The sequence below is a fragment of the Centrocercus urophasianus genome, unplaced genomic scaffold, assembly GCF_019232065.1.
Source record: "Centrocercus urophasianus isolate 14NV4802_14NV808 unplaced genomic scaffold, USGS_Curo_1.0 seq_20, whole genome shotgun sequence".
Taxonomy (NCBI): Eukaryota; Metazoa; Chordata; class Aves; order Galliformes; family Phasianidae; genus Centrocercus; species Centrocercus urophasianus.
This window is the reverse complement of record NW_024884756.1, coordinates 12,300,367-12,318,631: the sequence shown is the minus strand read 5'-3', so window position 1 is coordinate 12,318,631 and position 18,265 is coordinate 12,300,367. Positions and strand designations below refer to the sequence as shown.

At 53.0% G+C, this 18,265-nt stretch overlaps 1 protein-coding gene across 6 annotated transcripts in view; it reads left to right on the top strand.

Moving 5' to 3' along the window:
* The first annotated feature begins 323 nt into the window (after positions 1-323).
* NRP2 (neuropilin 2) overlaps positions 324-18,265 on the top strand; it is a 79,540-nt gene continuing 61,598 nt past the window's right edge. For all 6 annotated transcript variants that reach the window (XM_042822168.1, XM_042822166.1, XM_042822167.1 and 3 more), the window contains exons 1-2: positions 324-489; positions 11,648-11,825. In XM_042822168.1, the coding sequence (XP_042678102.1) occupies positions 417-489; positions 11,648-11,825 (251 nt within the window). In that variant the 5' untranslated portion in view covers positions 324-416. The remainder of the gene's footprint in view (positions 490-11,647; positions 11,826-18,265) is intronic.

Genomic DNA, 18,265 nt, shown 5'->3' with positions numbered 1-18,265 from the left:
CTACGGCTTGGGGCGCGGGCGGGCGGGGCGCCGGCACCCGAGGGGCGGGGCGCGGGCGGGCGGGGGGCCGCGGAGGGCGGTGCTGGCGCGCGGCGCTGACAGCCACATGCCGCCCTGCCTGAAAAGGCTGCGAGGCGCCGGCGTGGAGCGAGAGGAGGCGCAGACGGCGCCCCAGCCCGCACTGCCGTCGCTGCGCCCCGGGGGATGTCGAGGCGCCGACCCCGCGGGTCGCCCTAGGGGACGAGCGCTCCGTCCGCGCCGCCCGCCCCGTGGCCCCGGCCCGGGGAAGCCCGACCCCCGCTGAGCCGCGCCGGAGCCGCTCGCCCGTCGTCCGCCCACTGGGGCTCCGGGGCAGGGAAGCAGTCCGGCGCGCGGCCTCTCGGTGGGGTTTTGCGGTTATTGGCTCCTCGCGAAGGATGGATACGTTTCTTCTGGTGTGGGGATTTCTAGGGCTGAGCTTGCCCGGCTCCGGAGGCGCAGCGGAGACAGGTAAGCGGCCCCCGGGCGTGGGCGGCGCGGCGCGACTCGCGGGGTTCGGGCGGGTAGCGTGCGGGGCGAGCCTGGTGCGCACCGCCTGCGGCCGCTCGGCTGCCTTCGCCCTGCGAGGGGATGGAGCTGGGCTGGAAAGTTGAGCGTTGCTTTCTGTGAGGGGAGAACGGGCAGCAGGGAGAACCGTAGCGCGGGCACCGCAACCGGCTGCAGCCTCGGGAAACTTTGGGTGCGCAATGGGAGCTGCAGGCGGGGCACGGGCACAGAGCTGGCAGCGAGAGAGGCTTAGGGACGCGTGGCCGCGGGCTGCCCGTAGGGCCGGGCGAGCCCGGGGCTGCGCTCGGAGCCTCTCCGAGTGTTCTGCCGGGCCCCGTGCTCCCCTCTCGCTCGGTTCGGTCCGGCCGCTGAGGGCCGCGGGATCTCCGCTGGTGCGGGCGCCGCGAGGGAGGGACGCGCCCCTCCCGGCCCCTCTCGGGGCTCGGGCTGCGTTTAGCGTTGCGGTCGCTGCCCGGCAGGACGGAGTGCCGAGCCGAGCTGGGGATGTCCCATCGCCGGCTGGACCGCGGGACGTGCCCAGGCAGCCCCCGGGGCGAGCGGTCCCTGCCCACGGCGCGACTCGGACAGCGCTGGGTAGCGAGGGGCGGTCGTCACGGGTCGTTCCCTGCGTGCCCCCTGCCCCGATCTGCGTGGAAGGGGAAGTGGGAGAGGCGCTGCGGGCTGATAAAGTCCCTATTTTGCAGCAGCTGCGAGGCGCGGATGTTCCCGGCGCGCACACGGCGTACGTTTAGTTGCTCACTGGTATCGCCTCTTTTCTTACGGTTATAAAGGAATGAGACAAAAATTGCATCTTTTGTTCAGATAGGAAAATAAACGAATAAGCGCTTAACGGGGTAAAGAGAGGACAGAGTCGTGGGACCCCCGTGGGTGGAGCGGCCCTTCTTGCGGTCCCCGTGTCGGAGCCGCTGTCCTCCCTCCGTAGCGCTGCTGTGCCGGGCTGCAACCTGAGGCTCGTGCCTGGGCACACGCTGCCAGCTCCGGGCAGCTCCTTGCGGCAGCTCCTTGCGGCCCCTCGGAGCCCGGCCGCCTCTTCCCGCCCTCCAGTGGGCTCGGGATCAGCACTGCTTTTCGGGAAGGGATTGACGAGCCGGCCGTGGGGCTGAGGTTGCTCGGCTGCCGAAAGGAATGTTTATTTGAACGCGGGGTTTTCCCGGCTAAGTGGAGCATCACATGGTGCTGGAGGCGGCGAGGAAGTTGTCTCCCTGCGGCTGACACCGGCGGCTGTGCCGAGACGCTGTCGCGGTGCCTCAGCTGCTCAGATGGCTCAGTCGCGAGCCCGGTGAGCAAAGGTATGGAGTAGAGAGGCGCGAGCCCCCGTCGGGCTGAGTGAGATGGGCACGCCGGTAGATGAAGCTGCCACGCCAATGAGTCGTGTCACGCAGGTGTATTGCAGCGCTGCGCACGTAGGGAATAGCTCCGCCCAATATGTGCACCTTGGCTCACGTGCAGGTTACATTTATTGGTTATGTTCACCTAGACTCATATTTTTCCCTGGAATTTCATGCATGTATTAAATATTTTCTCAAACTCATGAACGTTTTCTTAGAACTGATGAATGTAAGGCCCTCCCCTTAGAGCATGCGCAGTCACTCTTGGGGGTCTTTTCTGTGGTCGTCCGGGGGTTGAGAGGGGAAGGCTGATAGTCTCCATTGCTCCTAAACCTTTGACCCCTGTCTTCAAGAGTGTGCTCAGCTAGGTGTTTGCCTCCTCCCTAAGTGTGGTTTCTCTGGTATGTCTGATAGGGCCCATCCATCTTCAGTTTGATTTCATTTCCCATCCTTATCTTTAAGGTAGTACATATGGTTCCTCCAGATACTGATGCTTGCAGTATTTGAGGTCCTCACTCCATCAGAGCACAGCCCCGGTCAGTGAGCAGCCTGGTAAGAATGCGTGCCTGAGACAGATGGATTTATGTTTCAGTCTGGTGTATCTGAAAGCCTGTCTCCATTACAAAAGTCCCTCTTAAGGTTCCCTAAGGGAGGTTAATAGAGGGGGGAGATGATTTTAATAGACAATAATATGATAATCCACATGGCAAAAACCCTGGTGCAATATTTCTACAGTAAGAGATAAACAGTGCAGCTGCCAATTTGTATGTAGCCAAGCAAACCCGGAGATAACCGTGGAGGGGAGCGGGTGGGAGACCCTGCAGATAAATCGGAACGCTGGATGCTGTGTTTTTCATCTTCCCGTAAAATGCAATCAAGTAGGAAAGTAACAGGTTTGAGTGACCCAAGTGCTGAGCCGTTCAGACAATGTTTATGCTGCTCTGAGCAAATCTCGCTCTCGAAGCCTTCCAAATAGTTTGCTTAAAAGCCAGTATTTTTCATAATGACTTGAGAGATGCGGTGAGGTAGGGAGGGGAGCACAACAAATAGCTGCCAGGCAGGCGCAGTGCCGCGCACGTACGAGCAGCACACACACCCACGCGGTGCTTGGTGTAACGCCCTGTGCCCGCTGTGCTGTTTGCTCTGCTCTTACGGGGAACAAAAGCTTTTTTAGCCCAGGAGGCAGACAGTTGTCAGGAGCTTCACGGTGAGCGACTGATAGGAGCTTGGTGGGGGCTCTGCCCCGGGTGAGGGTACTGGGTTTTGTCTGCCTAACTTCCCTGTCTCTGCACATCTCCGTGCACGGTGCCTGGAGCTGCAGATGGGCATGTGGGTCCCAGTGCTCTGTGGGAACGCTTCCCATCTCCCTGCTCTCACCTCCCAACACTTATCCTGCACTTGGTACCTCCGTGGCCCCACTTAAAGCACGTCAGGCTGTGCTGGGTGCTAGTCAGCACTGTCCATCCCAGCGGAATGCTGCTGTGGGCAGTTGGTGTCCAACAGAAAGTGCCAGTGTCACTGGGCTCCGGGATGTGGTGGCCTTGTGGCACAGATAGCCTGAGAGGAGAGAGCATCCTTCATGGGTTTAGGATGCTGTCAGGTTCAGATAAGGCTGGGAGCCTATCCTGTGGGACCCCTGCTTGTATTAATAGGGAAAAATTAATTTTTAAGCACTGGGATTGCTGCCAAATTATATGACCTCTGACAGACCAGCTGCGCTAGGAAAATAAATTGTCTGTATTTGAGACCCATGGTCCTATCTGAAATCGAAATTGAAGAAGTCGGCAGTTGGCCATGGCAGCGGGGCAGACTGCAGCAGCCTTACAGCAAGCTGGAAGCTGCTAAAGTTGCTTTCCATTGTGCGGTGAAGTCACCAGCACTGTCCCCACGGGAGCTCAGGAATACAGTTGTCTGATCCGGGAAGCACGGGAAGCTGCTGGGCTGACCACGTCGGCGCGGAGGTCGGGGCAGGAGCGGCCGTGAATGTCTCCGGCTCTACCCTAGCTCTGGAACAGCCTTTTGGCTTGTCTCTAATTATAATACACACACAGACAAAGAGGTAGCTGGGCTATTTTCGAAATCCCTGTCTACACCCTGGTGGAAACCGCAATACTAGCAACAACATAAATCAGGGCTGTTGCTAGCAGTGTTGCACACGGCGTCGCGCTACAGTAGCATGGTTTTAATCATACTTGGAATCAAAGGGTCAGCTTCTCTCTGCCTGAGCCAAATTGCAGTCTCGGAAGGCTGGATCCAAAGCCAGGCCCCATGCCTGCACAGCGAGGAGGCGCGAGCGCAGAGAGGGGAGGTTTGTCGGGACGATGTCGGCAGGCACAGTGCCAAGCACTCAAAATCACAGCTTGGATCTGCAAGGCTTTCCATGTGCCAGCCGTGCCCTTAGATGGCATGGCAGGGAAGCTAGGGTAGCACAGTAGCAAGAGCCCCATCCACAGCACTGCTTCTTCCCATACAGCTGGGAATAGGGCTACAAGCTGAGCAGGAAAGCAGAAGTTGGCAAGTAGAATAGCCAGAGGTATTGCTAACAGCAATAGATGACTGCAGAGACTTTGTCTGAATGCTTCTCACCCTGCCTTCACACATGAAGAAAATTGGGCCCCAGAGGTGGAGTGCTGAGCTCTGGGTCTTTGAAACTTTCCCTGATTCCTCACCATGTATGTGAAACAAGAGCAAAACATCTCTCCCAGCTGTCCTTGTGAGTCACCCCAGCGTGGGGCTCAAATGCCTGCCCTTCTACATCTGCCACCCTGAAAGATGGTGAAGCCAAAGGGACACTGTCTTTTCCTGCCGCATGTTTTCTGAAAGATGCAGTTCTTAGGGGATGCCTTTCGGGTTGGGGAAGGAGGAAGGAAGCTGCTGACTTGTACATGTAGATGCAAATGCGTGCCCGTACCATCTCCCTGGCTTCCCCTCTCTTTGCTAGCACCCAGGTCTGATCCTCTTCTCTTCAGTTCCCAAAGCCTTACTGCCTGCCCCATACACTCCTGCATCCCACCCTTCCCTCGTGCTCTCCCTTGCATGCTCAGGCTCTCTCCACGACTTTTTCCCTCACGCACACCCTAGACTCGCTCCACTTTCCTCTCTGCCTGTCCACTGAATATGTGCTCAGCAGGAAACAATGTGCTTAAGATGCTCGCCAGAATGTGTAATAATGTTGGTGCTAGCAGCAAGGCTCAGCAGTGGCTGGATTTGAGCAAGTTGTCTTAAAGGCTGAAGTTGCTGCTCAGCAGCATGTGCATGGGGGGAGCTGCAGCAGGGCCTCTCCCAGCTGGCTCTGAGGGAGCTGTTTCCCTCCCTGTCACATCCCATCCCAGGCCTAGGGCTGTGCGCCCGCTGCTGACACGCTGGGTTTTGCTGTGCACCATGAGGTGGGGTGTTGGGGCTTTAGGAGTATGGAGGATTCAGAGAGGCTCTGCCAGCTGCCTTAGGGAGAGGCAGAAGTAAACTGGTGGGGGAAGTTGGGATTTGAGGTTTTATAAAGAGCAGATCCTGACAGATGGGCTCGGAAGGTGTGAGGGATCTGGAAGATCACAGGGGGCTGTGCAAGATGAGATGTGCTTTTGGTTTCTTCTTGGAATTGTCATAATAACAATACTAATTAGTATTTCAGTGGCATTGAACACCTCTCATCAAGCTTGAAGCTCTTTAGAGAGGAATCCTAGGTGAATTTCTTTAATGTGTGGAGTTAGAAATGTCTCTCACTTTTCTTCTGTGGCCCTCAAAGCAGCCTGTTTTTGATTCACAGGGATGGCTCAGCAGGTTGTTTCCTTCTCCTGTTTTTTCCTGGTGCAGCCTACAGGGGAGGTGGCAGGCTGCAGCACAGGAGTGCTCTGCCCTATTTCTGCCTTTGCCCCACACCTCCCTGAGCTCCATTTCCCTCCCTGCATACCAGTGAAGCTTCCCCAGCACCTGCCCGAGCTGCAGCAGGAAGCTCTCCTGAAGCTGCCACCTGCTCCTGGGAGGTGGCAGTGTGCTTCCATGTGTTTTCAAACCCTTGGGAGCCTGACACAGAGACAAGAGAGATAGGCATGGCTCCTGAAAGTTCAATCTGCAATTATCCCCTTCTGTGTGCATGCACACACTCACGCACCTCTGGAATGATTGCTGCAGTAGCCAGAAGTTGTAATTTCAGACCCACCAATTACATTCACAGGCGAGCCAGGAGAATTGTGTGCACACATCTATATAAAGACTAACGCTATTAAGCCGGTTGCCCTATTGGAATTGCATTAGCTTGTGATATAAGATGACAAATAACAAAGTTAACGGAGGTGGCACCTTGTAAAAACAGGATATGAAACCTCATCCAAGGTACAAATGTGTGGACAAACAAAACAAACAAACAGACCTCCCAACTACAACATTTGAAGGTCGAGATTCCACAGACTCAGGTTGTACAACCAATGCCCACTGCTGGAAAGCAGCTATCCAGAGCCTCAGGGGTGGAAATCACCTGAGTTCCAGTGATTTTAAAGCACATTACTGGACTTGCATTCAGGATTTGGCCCTCTAGTTTTCCACAATGAAGCTCGAGCAGTTCTCTGTTTGCAGTCAGTTCCTCAGTGGATTACCATGGACAGGAAGTGCAGGTATGTCTTGTTCTTTTCCTCCCTCCAACGCTCCTATCTTATTTAAAAATAATTCTAAATTATTTCTTTCTGTGAAGGCTCACAGCTAAAATGTTCCATTTGCTGAGCTTTCCGGAGTTCTCCTCTCATTGCTGTCCAGCACTATAAAGTGAATATATTGCATCCTTCCCCAGTTGCCTTAGGAAGTGGTCAAACGGCCGCATTCCTGAGCTGATGGATTGGCGAGCTCCTTTCTTGCCTGAGCCCAGACAGTGTTTTTATGGGCCTGTCTCATGACAAGCTTGAGACGCTTTGAATCAAACAAAACCCGAGTTCACATCTCAAAAGCAGTCTTTGCGTTCTGCTTTGCTGTGAGCGTGCTTCTAAGGGAAATTTAGTCTGAGTGGTGAAGGCCTGGCTGAGGTGCTGGGGGAACTTTCCCTGTCTGTGTGGAATCCCCAGAGGTGGACGTGGGTGTCACGCTGGGATGAGCTGTGCGTGTCAGTGCTTTGTGTTGTCTGGGTGTGTTTGTCCATTAACTCGTTCAGGAAGCCTTTGAAGCTTTATCTCACAATCCAAAGCAAACATGCTCTTGCTAATATGATCTATGCTACTGGGGATATAAAGAAATCTAATCTTATTAGCTTCCTCTGTTCTGTGTGTCTCTCCCTGGCCAATGGCTAAGCTGTACATTTAAATCCGAAGCTCGATTTGTGCTCCCACCCTTCAAAAGCTATGCCTGAGGGTTTTGGGTAGGGCCCACACCAGCCTGCAGCATCTCCTAGGGCTGAAGCACTGGTAAATGAAGCAGGATGGACGTGAGAAGTAATGAATCCCACCAGATGGGATCTGTTTCTCCCATCCATGCTGAGGTTTGGCAAAGCACTTGCATGCATGTGGACCTTAGAAAGCTTAGCTTCCTAAAGAGCTGTTTGACTCCAGCAGGTTTTGCTGTAGCTTGTGCCAACTCCAGCTTTGAGAGCACTCAGATCCTCCATGCCAGGACCCACATTTTGCAGTGGTGTCACTGGGCAAAACTGCCCTGCCCAAGTGCCACGTCCCATGATGTAGAAATCTTCTGGTGGTGGGATGAAAGCGTGGAGTTGAGGTGCAGGGCCTTGTGCAAGGCAGGGGAAGCAGTCAGGAGGCAGCAGACAGCAAGCCATGGCAGCATGGGGCTGCTGGGATCTCCCCCCTTGCTGCCTTCATCCAGCAGCAGGCATCAGTGCTGCTGCCTGCTTCTGAGGCAGCAGGAGCGCCTTGCATGGTGCACACAGCCTTGAATTATATCCCCAAAGTAAACTGAACCCAGCGGATCAAAATATGTGATGGTTCCCTGCTGGACGCTGTGAGCTCTGAGAGGCTGTAGTATGTGTTTGTTGTGAAATGGGCCTCTGTGGTGATGATTATTTTTGTTACAGGCAGAATTGGCTTCAGTTTCTGTGTTGCAGGTCCAACAATAACAGTGAGCCCAGCTCTCCTGGGGTGAGGAAAATCCAGAGGGGTTTAGTCGGCAGGAAATTCAAGTAGGAGAACACTGTGCTCCTGTCCAAAAGTTTCAGAGCATGCTGATGAGCTGCGGAGCTGGGAAGCCCCACATGTGGGTGGAAGCTCCAGGGGCCTTGCTGCTATCTATGGGTCCCCTGAGTGCCGACTGCAACCTCTGTGGGAGTCTTCCCTGTGAGCATCCCTGATGTTCCCTTTCCACCCTTTTGGCTTGTTCATTGTCCTCTGGTGTAAGTCCCCTGTTGGGGCTGTGCTGTTCTTGTTGGGTTAGCCCCTAGTTGCAGGGAATAGCCCAAGGTACCTGGTGGGCTGCAAGGAAGGAAGCCTTTGGGGGTTTCCCATCCCAACCCCATCCCACTCTCACACAACCAGGAAGCGCTGAACCCTGCGGCATCCGCTGTGGAGCCTGCAGCCTGGCCATGGGCGCAGCCTCCCAGCCCTCTGCCACGCGGCTTGGCATGGCCCCAGCAGTTGGCTTTCAGGGCCCACGTTCTGCTTACTGAGCAGCGGGATGTCCCACGCACCTGGCAGCCTCGGCTGATGCTTCAGAATTCAATTTTAATTTTATTAAGTGAATTTAGGGCTGGTGAAAGCTGCCAGAGCCCATTAGTGTTGGAGCACGTCTTGCTTCCAGAGCATACAGCCTGGGCAGTAGCCATGCTACTCACTTTTTTTCTTTTTTTCTTTTTTTTTTAATTTTTGCACTGACTTGATGCATCAGTTTTAAAGGACAGATTTATGCAGAAGCTTGGACCTCTGCTGAGTGCACAACAGACCTGGTTTTATATAGGAAGTCGGTGCTTGGCACGTCTGCTGAGACAAACCCTTTGTCTATCAGTGGGCGCAGTGATGGATTTTTTTGTTGCAGGTGTTTGTCTGCTAGATACCAGTGAATCAATAGAAAGAAAAGCCCAACAGAACAATTATAGAGATATTAGTCATTTTACCTCTTCAGGTGACTCTAAGAAGCCTGTTTCCCTGCTATGAAATTGCCCACCTCCTAGGCAGTGCTGCATGTGGGTGAGATGTAGCTCTCCTTGTTAACAGGGAGCTTCTCTGGGGTGGTGGCGGGGCAAAATCTGCTCCTCTAAAAGGCTGAAAAGCTTTCCTGCAGGTGGAAGGCTGCAGAAAGATGGTGATGCTTTCCTGGTAGTCTCTAAATGTGTGTTAGACAAGATAGGTCTTCCTGTCTGCTCAGTTATCTCACCTGCTCATCCCATTTTGCTCTTGGGGCCACAGAAGGAGGGTTCTGGCTCTGCTCCCTCTCACCTTGGCACCTGAGCAATGAGCTGACCTAAAATCAGGATCGAGCCTGAGGACTTCCTTAGCGTGATCCTGCTGAGCTGTGGTGGCCTCACAGGGCAAGGGGAGAGATTTTAGCATCAGGGTGTCTGCTACTGAGTGTATCTGTCAGGAAAGAGCCGGCGCCTGGTCCCTTGTTCACATTGCAGTTCCCCCCCGACTGGCTGGATCGCGATGTGTGCTTGTAGTACCCAGCACGAGGAAGGGGCTCACAGCTTCAGAGCGGTGGGTGATGTTGGTGGTATCAGCCTAGCGGGTAGCATGTGTGTGAAAGCAGGGGAGACAGGGAGGGGATGACGAGGTGTGGAAGGATTGACTGTATTTTCATGGCTTCGAGACTTTGCCCTTTCCAAGAAAAATAATCTGCAGCTTGAATATTTCTCTTTGCTGGAGGGGGTGGACATGTGTGCAAACGAGGTGTGAATTTTTAGGAAAAGGTGTGAAAGTGCGTACATGAGTGAAGTGTGAATTACACGTCTATTTGTACGTTGATGTCAACAAGTCCTTGATTTTCTTCCTTCCACGTGAGTCTCTCTCCAATCCCCCTCCCCCCAAACCCACACAGACACGTGTGTGGGCAAATATGCTTTGCTAAGAGAAGGGGTTTGTGCAAAACCGTTGGTTTGTAAATGTTTGTGTGTTGAGCAGGCGCTCCTGTGGAACAAAACCAGATGTTTTTTGGTATTCTCAGCTCCTCCGTGGCAGCTTTGCAATTTTTTCCCCTCATATTTTTCAGGATTCTTACAGGATTATTTTAAGAAAAAGACAGGGCTGCAGAGATGCCTCTGGGTGTGTGAGAAGGAAGTTATTTTAAAGAATGAATGTGTTAGAGGGCACAAAAAATATAGAGGAAATGGAGGCAGAGCTTTCTCATAGTGAAGGAAGCCTGGTTCCTGTGGGGCAGCCAGAGCCCAGGAGGACCTTCCTGCTGCTTCTGCACAGCATTCGCCCCTTCTGCAGGGTGCATGTAGGCAGCAGGGCGATTTCTCCAGGAGGCATCGCCTTGCTTTTTCTCCTTATGTTGCCAGATGTCCTTGCCCGGGCTGCAGGAAAGCCCACCCACACCCTGCTGGGATGGAAAGACTATGGGGCAGCCCCTTGGAAGGAGGACAGCCCTTCCCCTTCACCCCTTCCTTTATGGTCCCTGTGTCTGGCTTTCCCTCCACTGCAGAGGCCCCGATGTGGATGGGTGTACATGAAGATTTGTGTCCCGTGTTTCACCCCATCGCTCATGGGCTGGGAGGGTAGAGCCTGTCAGCACAAGACTGGGGTCAGCAGGGCAGTGCCGGCCCCGCTGCTTCCCTGGCTGGCTGCTCTGTGGAGGGGCCGCAGGGTTTGGCTGGGTTTCACCCATTTTGCTGAGCAGGAGCAGGCATTGCCATCATCTGGAGACATCTGTGGGGCCATGATGCTTGGACAGGGGGGTGGCAGTGGGGAGGCACGCGATGGGGCCCCATGGAGAAAGGGACTTTGTTGAGATTTGTAGTGTGTTATCAATTGACCCTGTGATGCAGATTTTCCTCCCAGCAAGTAATGCAATAATAAATTTGATTTGCAGCCTTCATGAGATTAAATGTTTTTTTGAAGATGAAATCACCCTCCAGGGCCTGTTCTAACCCGAAGCTGGGAATTCTCCCTTTGCTCGCCATGTAATTGTTGCCAGCTATTTGTGGGCTAGCCCCACAAAACCACTGCTGATTATCAGTCTGCGATTCCAACAGCTTGGGTTGACCAAAAGATTTGGGAAGGAAGAGGTGGCCTGTCTGCTGAGATGGTGTCATGGCTGCTGTGGGCGAGAGGGAGGCAAGTGGGGAAGGGCTGTCACACAGTTCCTTGCTGGAGCCAGGAGGGCAGGACACCGTCCTCACCTCTGCTGCCAGCCATGGACCTGCTGCTCAGCTCTGCTTTGCCTCAGTGCCCTTCCCTGGAAGCAGCAAAGCACTCTGCAGCTGCACTGAGGGTCAACTGTGTCCAAACTTTGTTGCCTCTCGAGATGCCTGTGGGAGGCTGCCATGGAGCAGCTTGCGAAGGAAGATATGAAGTGAGGCAGCTCCAGATAATGTGATACCAATCTGTCTCTTACTTTATAGCTCTGTAATTGCCTAGGCAAGGGCATTTGTTTCTGTTTTCTGGTCTGTGTGAAATGTGGCATGTAAGTGTGGCAGGAAGTGGAAGGAGAAGGGAGTAGGTTTCTTGTGTAGAATAATGTCTTCAAACCCAGAGGTTGATACTGAAATAGTAAGGCACCAACCTGGCATCAGAAGGCTAGAGAGTGGCCTTTATCAGACCACCACCACCCATGGCCCGCAGGGACCTGCTGTCTGTAGCCAGTGTCCCAAACCTGTTTTTAATGCCTCATTCCCTTCCTTGTCTCTGCAGCTCAGCCGTGTGGGGGCCGCCTCAACTCCAAGGACGCCGGGTACATCACCTCCCCAGGCTACCCCAATGACTACCCCTCCCACCAGAACTGCGAGTGGGTCATCTATGCTCCTGAGCCCAACCAGAAGATTATCCTCAACTTCAACCCTCACTTTGAAATCGAGAAGCATGATTGCAAGTAAGAACCTTCCTCTTCTTCACTAGTACGCTGTTATCTTGCTTTCATGTAGCGGTATGGACGTGGTGCTCCTTTGTGCATGGAAGCAAGCATCAGCCTGAGCCTCCGTGGTGCTGTACTGTGTGTCATGGCCTTTCAGGGCAGGTGTGCCTCTGTCGATGGGTGGGTTTAAGATGCTTCTTTAGACTCAAAGGATGAGCATACACTGTTCTAGGCTGAAATATTCTAGGCTGAAATCATCTGAAAGCAAGAGCTAACTGGCTTTCAGCCTGAGTCTGACTTCAGTTAGAAGGCAGCCTGGGTTTTTTTTCTGTGTTGCAGTGGCTTCACCTTTAAGCCACGCTGAGAGAACAGTGCAATTTCCTGTTGGGTAACTAGGCAGAGGCATGGCAAGGGGAACCCAAGGGCTGGTGACCTGGGCTTGGGCTTAGCTGAATCTGATTCTCCACAGTGTTTGTTCTACTGGGTTTAGTAATCAGGGATATTGGTTTTGTTTGCTTTTCTTTTTCCCCTAAGAGGGGGCTCAGAAACTACACGTCCAGGAAAAACAATTAGCAGCTAGTAAAGAATAATTAACAGCATCAAAGGGCACCATAAAAGGCTGAGTTAATAACATGGTCTCGGCAGACTTATAAACCTGTGCATTTCATCTGGAATCTGTGGCCAGCTGCAGGGATGTCTGAGCTGTGAAGGAGCTTAGTCTCCTAAAGCAGGCCTGATGCAGCAGTTTTGCTAGGCATGCTGCTCCTGTTGATTAAAAGGAAGTTATATATGGAGAGCAGGACTCTGGTTGCAAAAAGGGTCTGGGGAAGCATTTATGGGGCTGTAGGATTGGTCCTGTGGAGAATAAAGAATTCAGCATGGGTTTCATGATGTACTGAAAGATATAATGCACAAAGCTGGATCCTCAGCTACTGTAAATCAGCATAGGTCCTCTAGCTGTAACCAAGGTGTGCTGATTGATGTCACTGGGGATCTCATCACCCCCTAAAGATAAAGCCTAGGCTAATAAGGTTCTGAGCACCATCAACTCTCCTTCAAGTCACTCTGTGTGTAAGAAGTTTAGCACTTTGCAGGATCAGGCCTGCATTTAGAGAAGGGAGACAGTGGAGAAAGGCTTAGCATGGGCATAAATGAATACAGCAAGGCCTTGGCAGTGCTCGTGAGAATGATGGTTGCTATCAGGTTTTACTATTGCTTGGACAGGCTTGACTGTATAGCCTTCTCACAGCTAATGCAGTTGCCCCAAATTCAGAGTAATAAAAGCTTCATAGGCCTATGTTCTCAGACTGCAGAGTATGCAATATGTATTGGCAGGGCAGTGTGCACGGGGCAGGGGCTGAGCTGGGCAGGAGTGACTGTGTCTCTCCAAGGTCTCAGGCTAGCAAATCTGGGTCAGTCAGAGTGCCAGAAATCTTCAAGGGCACCTGGTTTTCCTCTGCAGTTGTGCAGTTGTTGCTTACAGCACTGAGTACTTTGGACAACTTCTGCTACATTTTGGTGCCTGTGAGAGAGCAGGGTCTGGTCCTGAGCTCAGGTGCTGTGTGCTGGAAGGGTGACCCCAACCACTGAATTCATCGCTCCACTGCAGCTTTCTGCTTTGTTGTAGTAAATGTCTGAGTGAGTGCTGTGGTACTATGCTTTCCCTTTTCCGTGTGTACTTGGAGGAGCTTTGCAGGAAGGTTCGTGTTGGAGGGTTTTTGTTTCCAGCACTATCCATAGGACATGAATGGTGGAAGTTTTCTCAAGGTCTTTGATTCAGTTTTGCTCCTGCAACAGTATTGCTCTCTAGGAACCAGGAATTCATATCAAATCTCTGTTGAAAGTGTGGTTTGCTTGCACCTCTGTTCCCTCAGCTGCCATGTGTGTACAAGTGTGAGACAAGGTTCATCCACAGTGCACCTGGGCCTTTGCTGACCCCCAGGTGTAAGCCAGAAGCCAGCAGTTCAGTTGCCTGTCCCCACAGCAGGCATTGCAAAGGATGGACAGTGCCTGGTAGGGACCGTGACTAAATCTGTGAAAATAATGCAAGAAAAACACTACCTAAAAAGAACAGGTAGGAGGGAGACTTTTTGTTTTTAAGTGTTTTATCAGAAAGAGAGAAATCTTAACACTGTGTAATTGCCTGGACATTAAGTAGCATTAGCAGATGACCATCTCATAATAAATCTCATCTGAGTGTCAGAGGGTGTGTTACAAGGATGCAAAGGTCTCACTGCAGCTGCAGGTGGGAATCTTAATGGGACCAGGAGTTCAGCATCAAAGAAACAGCATCTCAGGGCCTTTCTTCTGACATCTGGTCATTAATAAAAGCACTTTCTCTGAAGGATGGCAGCCGATGGACTGACTGGCACTCAGTCTCTCAGCAGACACAGTCCCCCTGGCCTGGTGTTGCTACCTGGCAGCTCATGGAGCGGGAGCAGGGCCAGGCTGTGCTTCGTGCTCCAGCTGCCAGGAGTAAACAAAACACCACAAGCGCTTCCTTTGTTGCTTCATCCTTCGACATTTCTTTTACCTTATTAGGCTAAAGTTTCTTCCTTGTGAAGCATAACATTTACATTCCAAAAGCCTGTTTTAAGGCGTATGAAACTATCTGCAAAAATCTTCATCCTTGAATCAGATGTAGGCTTCCCTTTGGGGCAGGAGGCGCTTCCTGCCATGTTCTGCACCCTTGGGACCTACACGGCAAGGTCAGTGACTTCCTCTGGCCGGGCAGCTGGCCGGAAGAGGTTGCGGACCTGTAGCTGCCGGACATCGGAGTGAGAGCGGCCTGTGTGCAGCAGGGTCTGGTGGCTGGTGCTGCTCAGAGAGAAGGAGCCCAGGCTAGGGCTGGGTGCCCAGAGGTGGCAGTGACAGGCAGCTCAGTTGGTGCTCATTACATTGCTATTGTTTCTCCAGAAACACATCTGGGCTTTTATTTTTTGGCTGTGTCCAGCTGCATTAAGAAGTAACTGCATCCCTCAGCTGTCATCAAAGGAGTAATTGATATAATTGAAGGCCCAGAAGATCCTCTCTATCTCTGTGTTTCATCTGTGCTCTGAGGAAGTGCCTTACTTGGGGAAACGCTTTAGATAAAGAAGACTGGCCACCTCCTGCACTTGCAGCTCCTGGTATCAGTCACAGTAGGGCTCCTGTTGCAGGAGGGTGGATATGCTGGGGGGACAGGCCCTGGGCCATGCTCCCCCTGTCCTGCATCCATGGGGACACAGTGTGACGGCAGGGACACAAAGGAAGCTGAGCACTGTGGTGAGAGGACTGCCTAGCATCCAGAAATAGTAACAGCCCTATCCCCTTGCCATTTCTTCCTGTGCACTGTGAGCACAGCTCAGGTGGGGCAGTGGGTGTGTGCTCCCTAAATGGGGAGGTGGCAGCCAGGGGAAAAGTGTGCTGCTTCTGCAAAGGGGGTTCAGCTCTGCCACATGGCATGGTAATACCTGGGCAGCCTTGTGTCTACCATGGCCCTGCATGTGGCAGGGGGGTTGCAGATTCTTGATCCTTGAGGTCCCTTCCATTCTGTGATTCTGTGGTTTATTTTTAATCCCGGGATTGACCCAAACAGAGTTTTCCGCTGTGCAAAGGAAACCCCCCCAGCTCGCCCAGACATGCAACCCTCCTGCCCAGTTGCCATTTCTCTGTCTGTGCTGCTTACTTGGAAAATCCAAGTCAGAAACTCAGCTCTGAATGAATCATCGCCTCTATAACTACCTTTTCCATCTGTGTCCCTCCCATTTGCTAGAGATGTCTTTTGGCCTCTGATAGCTCCCAAGCCTGGCTATGGGTTCTGCCATCCCAACTCCAAGGCAGGTTGGGCAGTGACACACTGGGTACTGGGACATGGCTGTGTGCACGTGGCACAGACACATGCTGTGCATCACAGCGGGCAGGCATGGGCTCCAGATGCCAGCAGAAGACGTTTGGGCTGAGTCATAGCATCTGCACCAGAGGAGCGCTTTGTATTGAAAAGCCTGAGCCACAGGCAAGCCACATCGGTGGGATTTTGGAACCCTTCTGCCAGGCACCCAAGGGAAGGGTGGAAGGATGCTGCTGGGGCTGTGGTTCTCTGCCTGGGCAGGTTTTGGGGCTGCTGGTGCAGCTCGCAGCCCCCTCTGGTGGCGCTCACCAAATGCTGGCAGAGGGCTCTGGAGATGGGCTCTAAAAACAAGCAAGAGGTGGCAAATGGCAGGCAGCCCAGAGCTGTAGAGTCAAGCTCTTCTTCTTTGTGCTGGCTCACCATGTCAGGCCTTGAGGGTTTCCAGAAAAAGGAACTGCGACCACAGTAAGGAGGAAATCTGTGTAGTTGTCATTGCAGCCTGATATGGTGATGTCAAGTGAAAAAGGCCATGTTCAGCATGACCAGGCAGATGCAGCTGGAGAGGCAGGGCACAGGGGCCGGGGCTGGCATGGGAAGATGTCACATGCCAGTGGCCATGTCGTGGAGTTGGCAGCAATGCACCAATGCTCCCAAGGCACGTTGCAGTGGGACATGGTGGGCACAGCCAGTCAGCAGTGGCCCTGTGGCAGCGTGCCATCTCCTGTGCTTCCAGGAATGGGACGCGTGGATGCAGCATGGCTCCATGTCCTTCTTAGAGAGCAGCCAGGCACTTGGCCCCGGCCCCACACACAGTGAGGAAGCAGCAGCCAACCCCTGGCACCCCAGGAGTGCCGCCAGGCCCTGCCCTGCTGGTCTGCCTCTCCTGATCGTTTCCTTCAAACAGGAGCATGATATTGCAAGATGCCCTTCTTCCATCAGCCAGGGTTAAGAGCAGACAAGGCAGCAATTATGGACAGCTAATTAGGGAATGCTTTTGAAAAGTTTGCATAATAAGCTCATTAGTAAACACTTTAGAAACAATGCAGTTCATCTCCAGATTGGGTGGATGCTTAGAAAAGAGAAATTTGGCACACTGCGCCTGTTTGAAGGGGGTCTTCACTGGGGTGCAGTGGGAAGTGAGTGCCTCTCCTGCAATGCTGGAGCAGGCGGGCCGAGGCTCTGCAGAGAGGAAGTCAGCGATGAGATGTTAAGGAAGGCATGTGCTTGCTCATACATTTGTGGCACGGGTAGCCAGAAGCAACATTTCTAACGTACAGGAAATAATTCTGTCTGGGTAACGCAGCCCTGTGGCTCAGTTTGTCTTCAAATGAGCTTCTGCTGCTTTTTAGCTCTGTCCGGTATCCGCCGTATGGTTCATAATTCCTGTCAGCCACAGCCGTTTTGCACACGTGGCCAGCAGTGAGTGGGCTAGCAGTGGTGCTGTTTGGCCACCTCCAGGTGACTCATCTCTTTGCTGCCCATCTGCAGGGCTGGGAAGGCTCAGCTCGCTCTGTGGCCATCCCTGACTGAGCCCCTCAGGTGGGTGGGGGGCTGCAGGCACGCTGCAAGGCTCCAACGTCTCACCAGCATCCGGCGCTTAGGAGTGCTGGGTTTTGTCCTGCATCGTGTATCCTGTTGGCATGATGACACAGCAAAGGCTGTTCTTGTGACACAGGAACAATAGCATGAGACACCTCTCACCTCCTTCCTGCTCCAGAAGAACCTGCGGATCACCCGCTTCTCCTCAGCGTCTGGGGAATGAGGGGAGAGCAGGACCCAGGGGCTCCAGGAACGGGTTGAGCGTGGGGCTGGCTGTGGTGATGCCTTGGGATCCAGCTGCCGGCTGTGTGGAGTGTGCCCAGTGCCCTGCCTTTCTTTGCGTCATCCTCTGTGTTTGCAGATGTGGCCTCAAGTGCCCAGATGGCTTTGGGAGTGGGGTCTGGGCTTCGGTCACTCTTTTGGCATCACTCAGTGGGGTTAGAAAGTGCTCTTCTGCATCACAGGTCTGCTATCTGGGTGCAGGAATTAGAAGGTTTAGTGAATGTAAAAGAGAGGTCAGCCAGAATGATATTTTGGAAAGTATCCTTTTTTTTTTTTTGAAGGAGCAGGTGCAAAGCCTGTAAAGGCAGCAGGAGGTTTTACCTTGATTTCCACAGGAGCTGAATTAGGCTTTTAATGAGCAACTGTTTTCTTTAGCTACACACAGCCTCTCCAGTGGGTACCATGCCTATTGTCAGGCTGTGATGGAAGGAGTGTTGGGCTCACCAACAGTACCAGGGCTGGGCAGTGTAAGACTGAGGCACTTCCCCTTCCCTGCTGTTGGTTTTACCACTCCTGCTTTCACACTTTAAATTCCTCACCCTATAAAAAAGTGATGAACGCTTGGGCATCTGCAGGCTCACTGACCAGTCTGGCTAGTAACAGTGCATTGCACGTTCCCCACCAAAGGCTGCTTTGTTGCAGCATTGCACAGAGCAGGTCAGAGCTCTGCATATGAAGATTGGTTCCTTCCCAGCCTTTTCTGGCCAAGTGTGAATTCCGCAATTAAATATGAATGCAAAATAAAAAGAACAGACTGCAAAGAACAGACTGAAAACGGAAGAAATTTCTGGTTGCTTTTGGCCAGAGC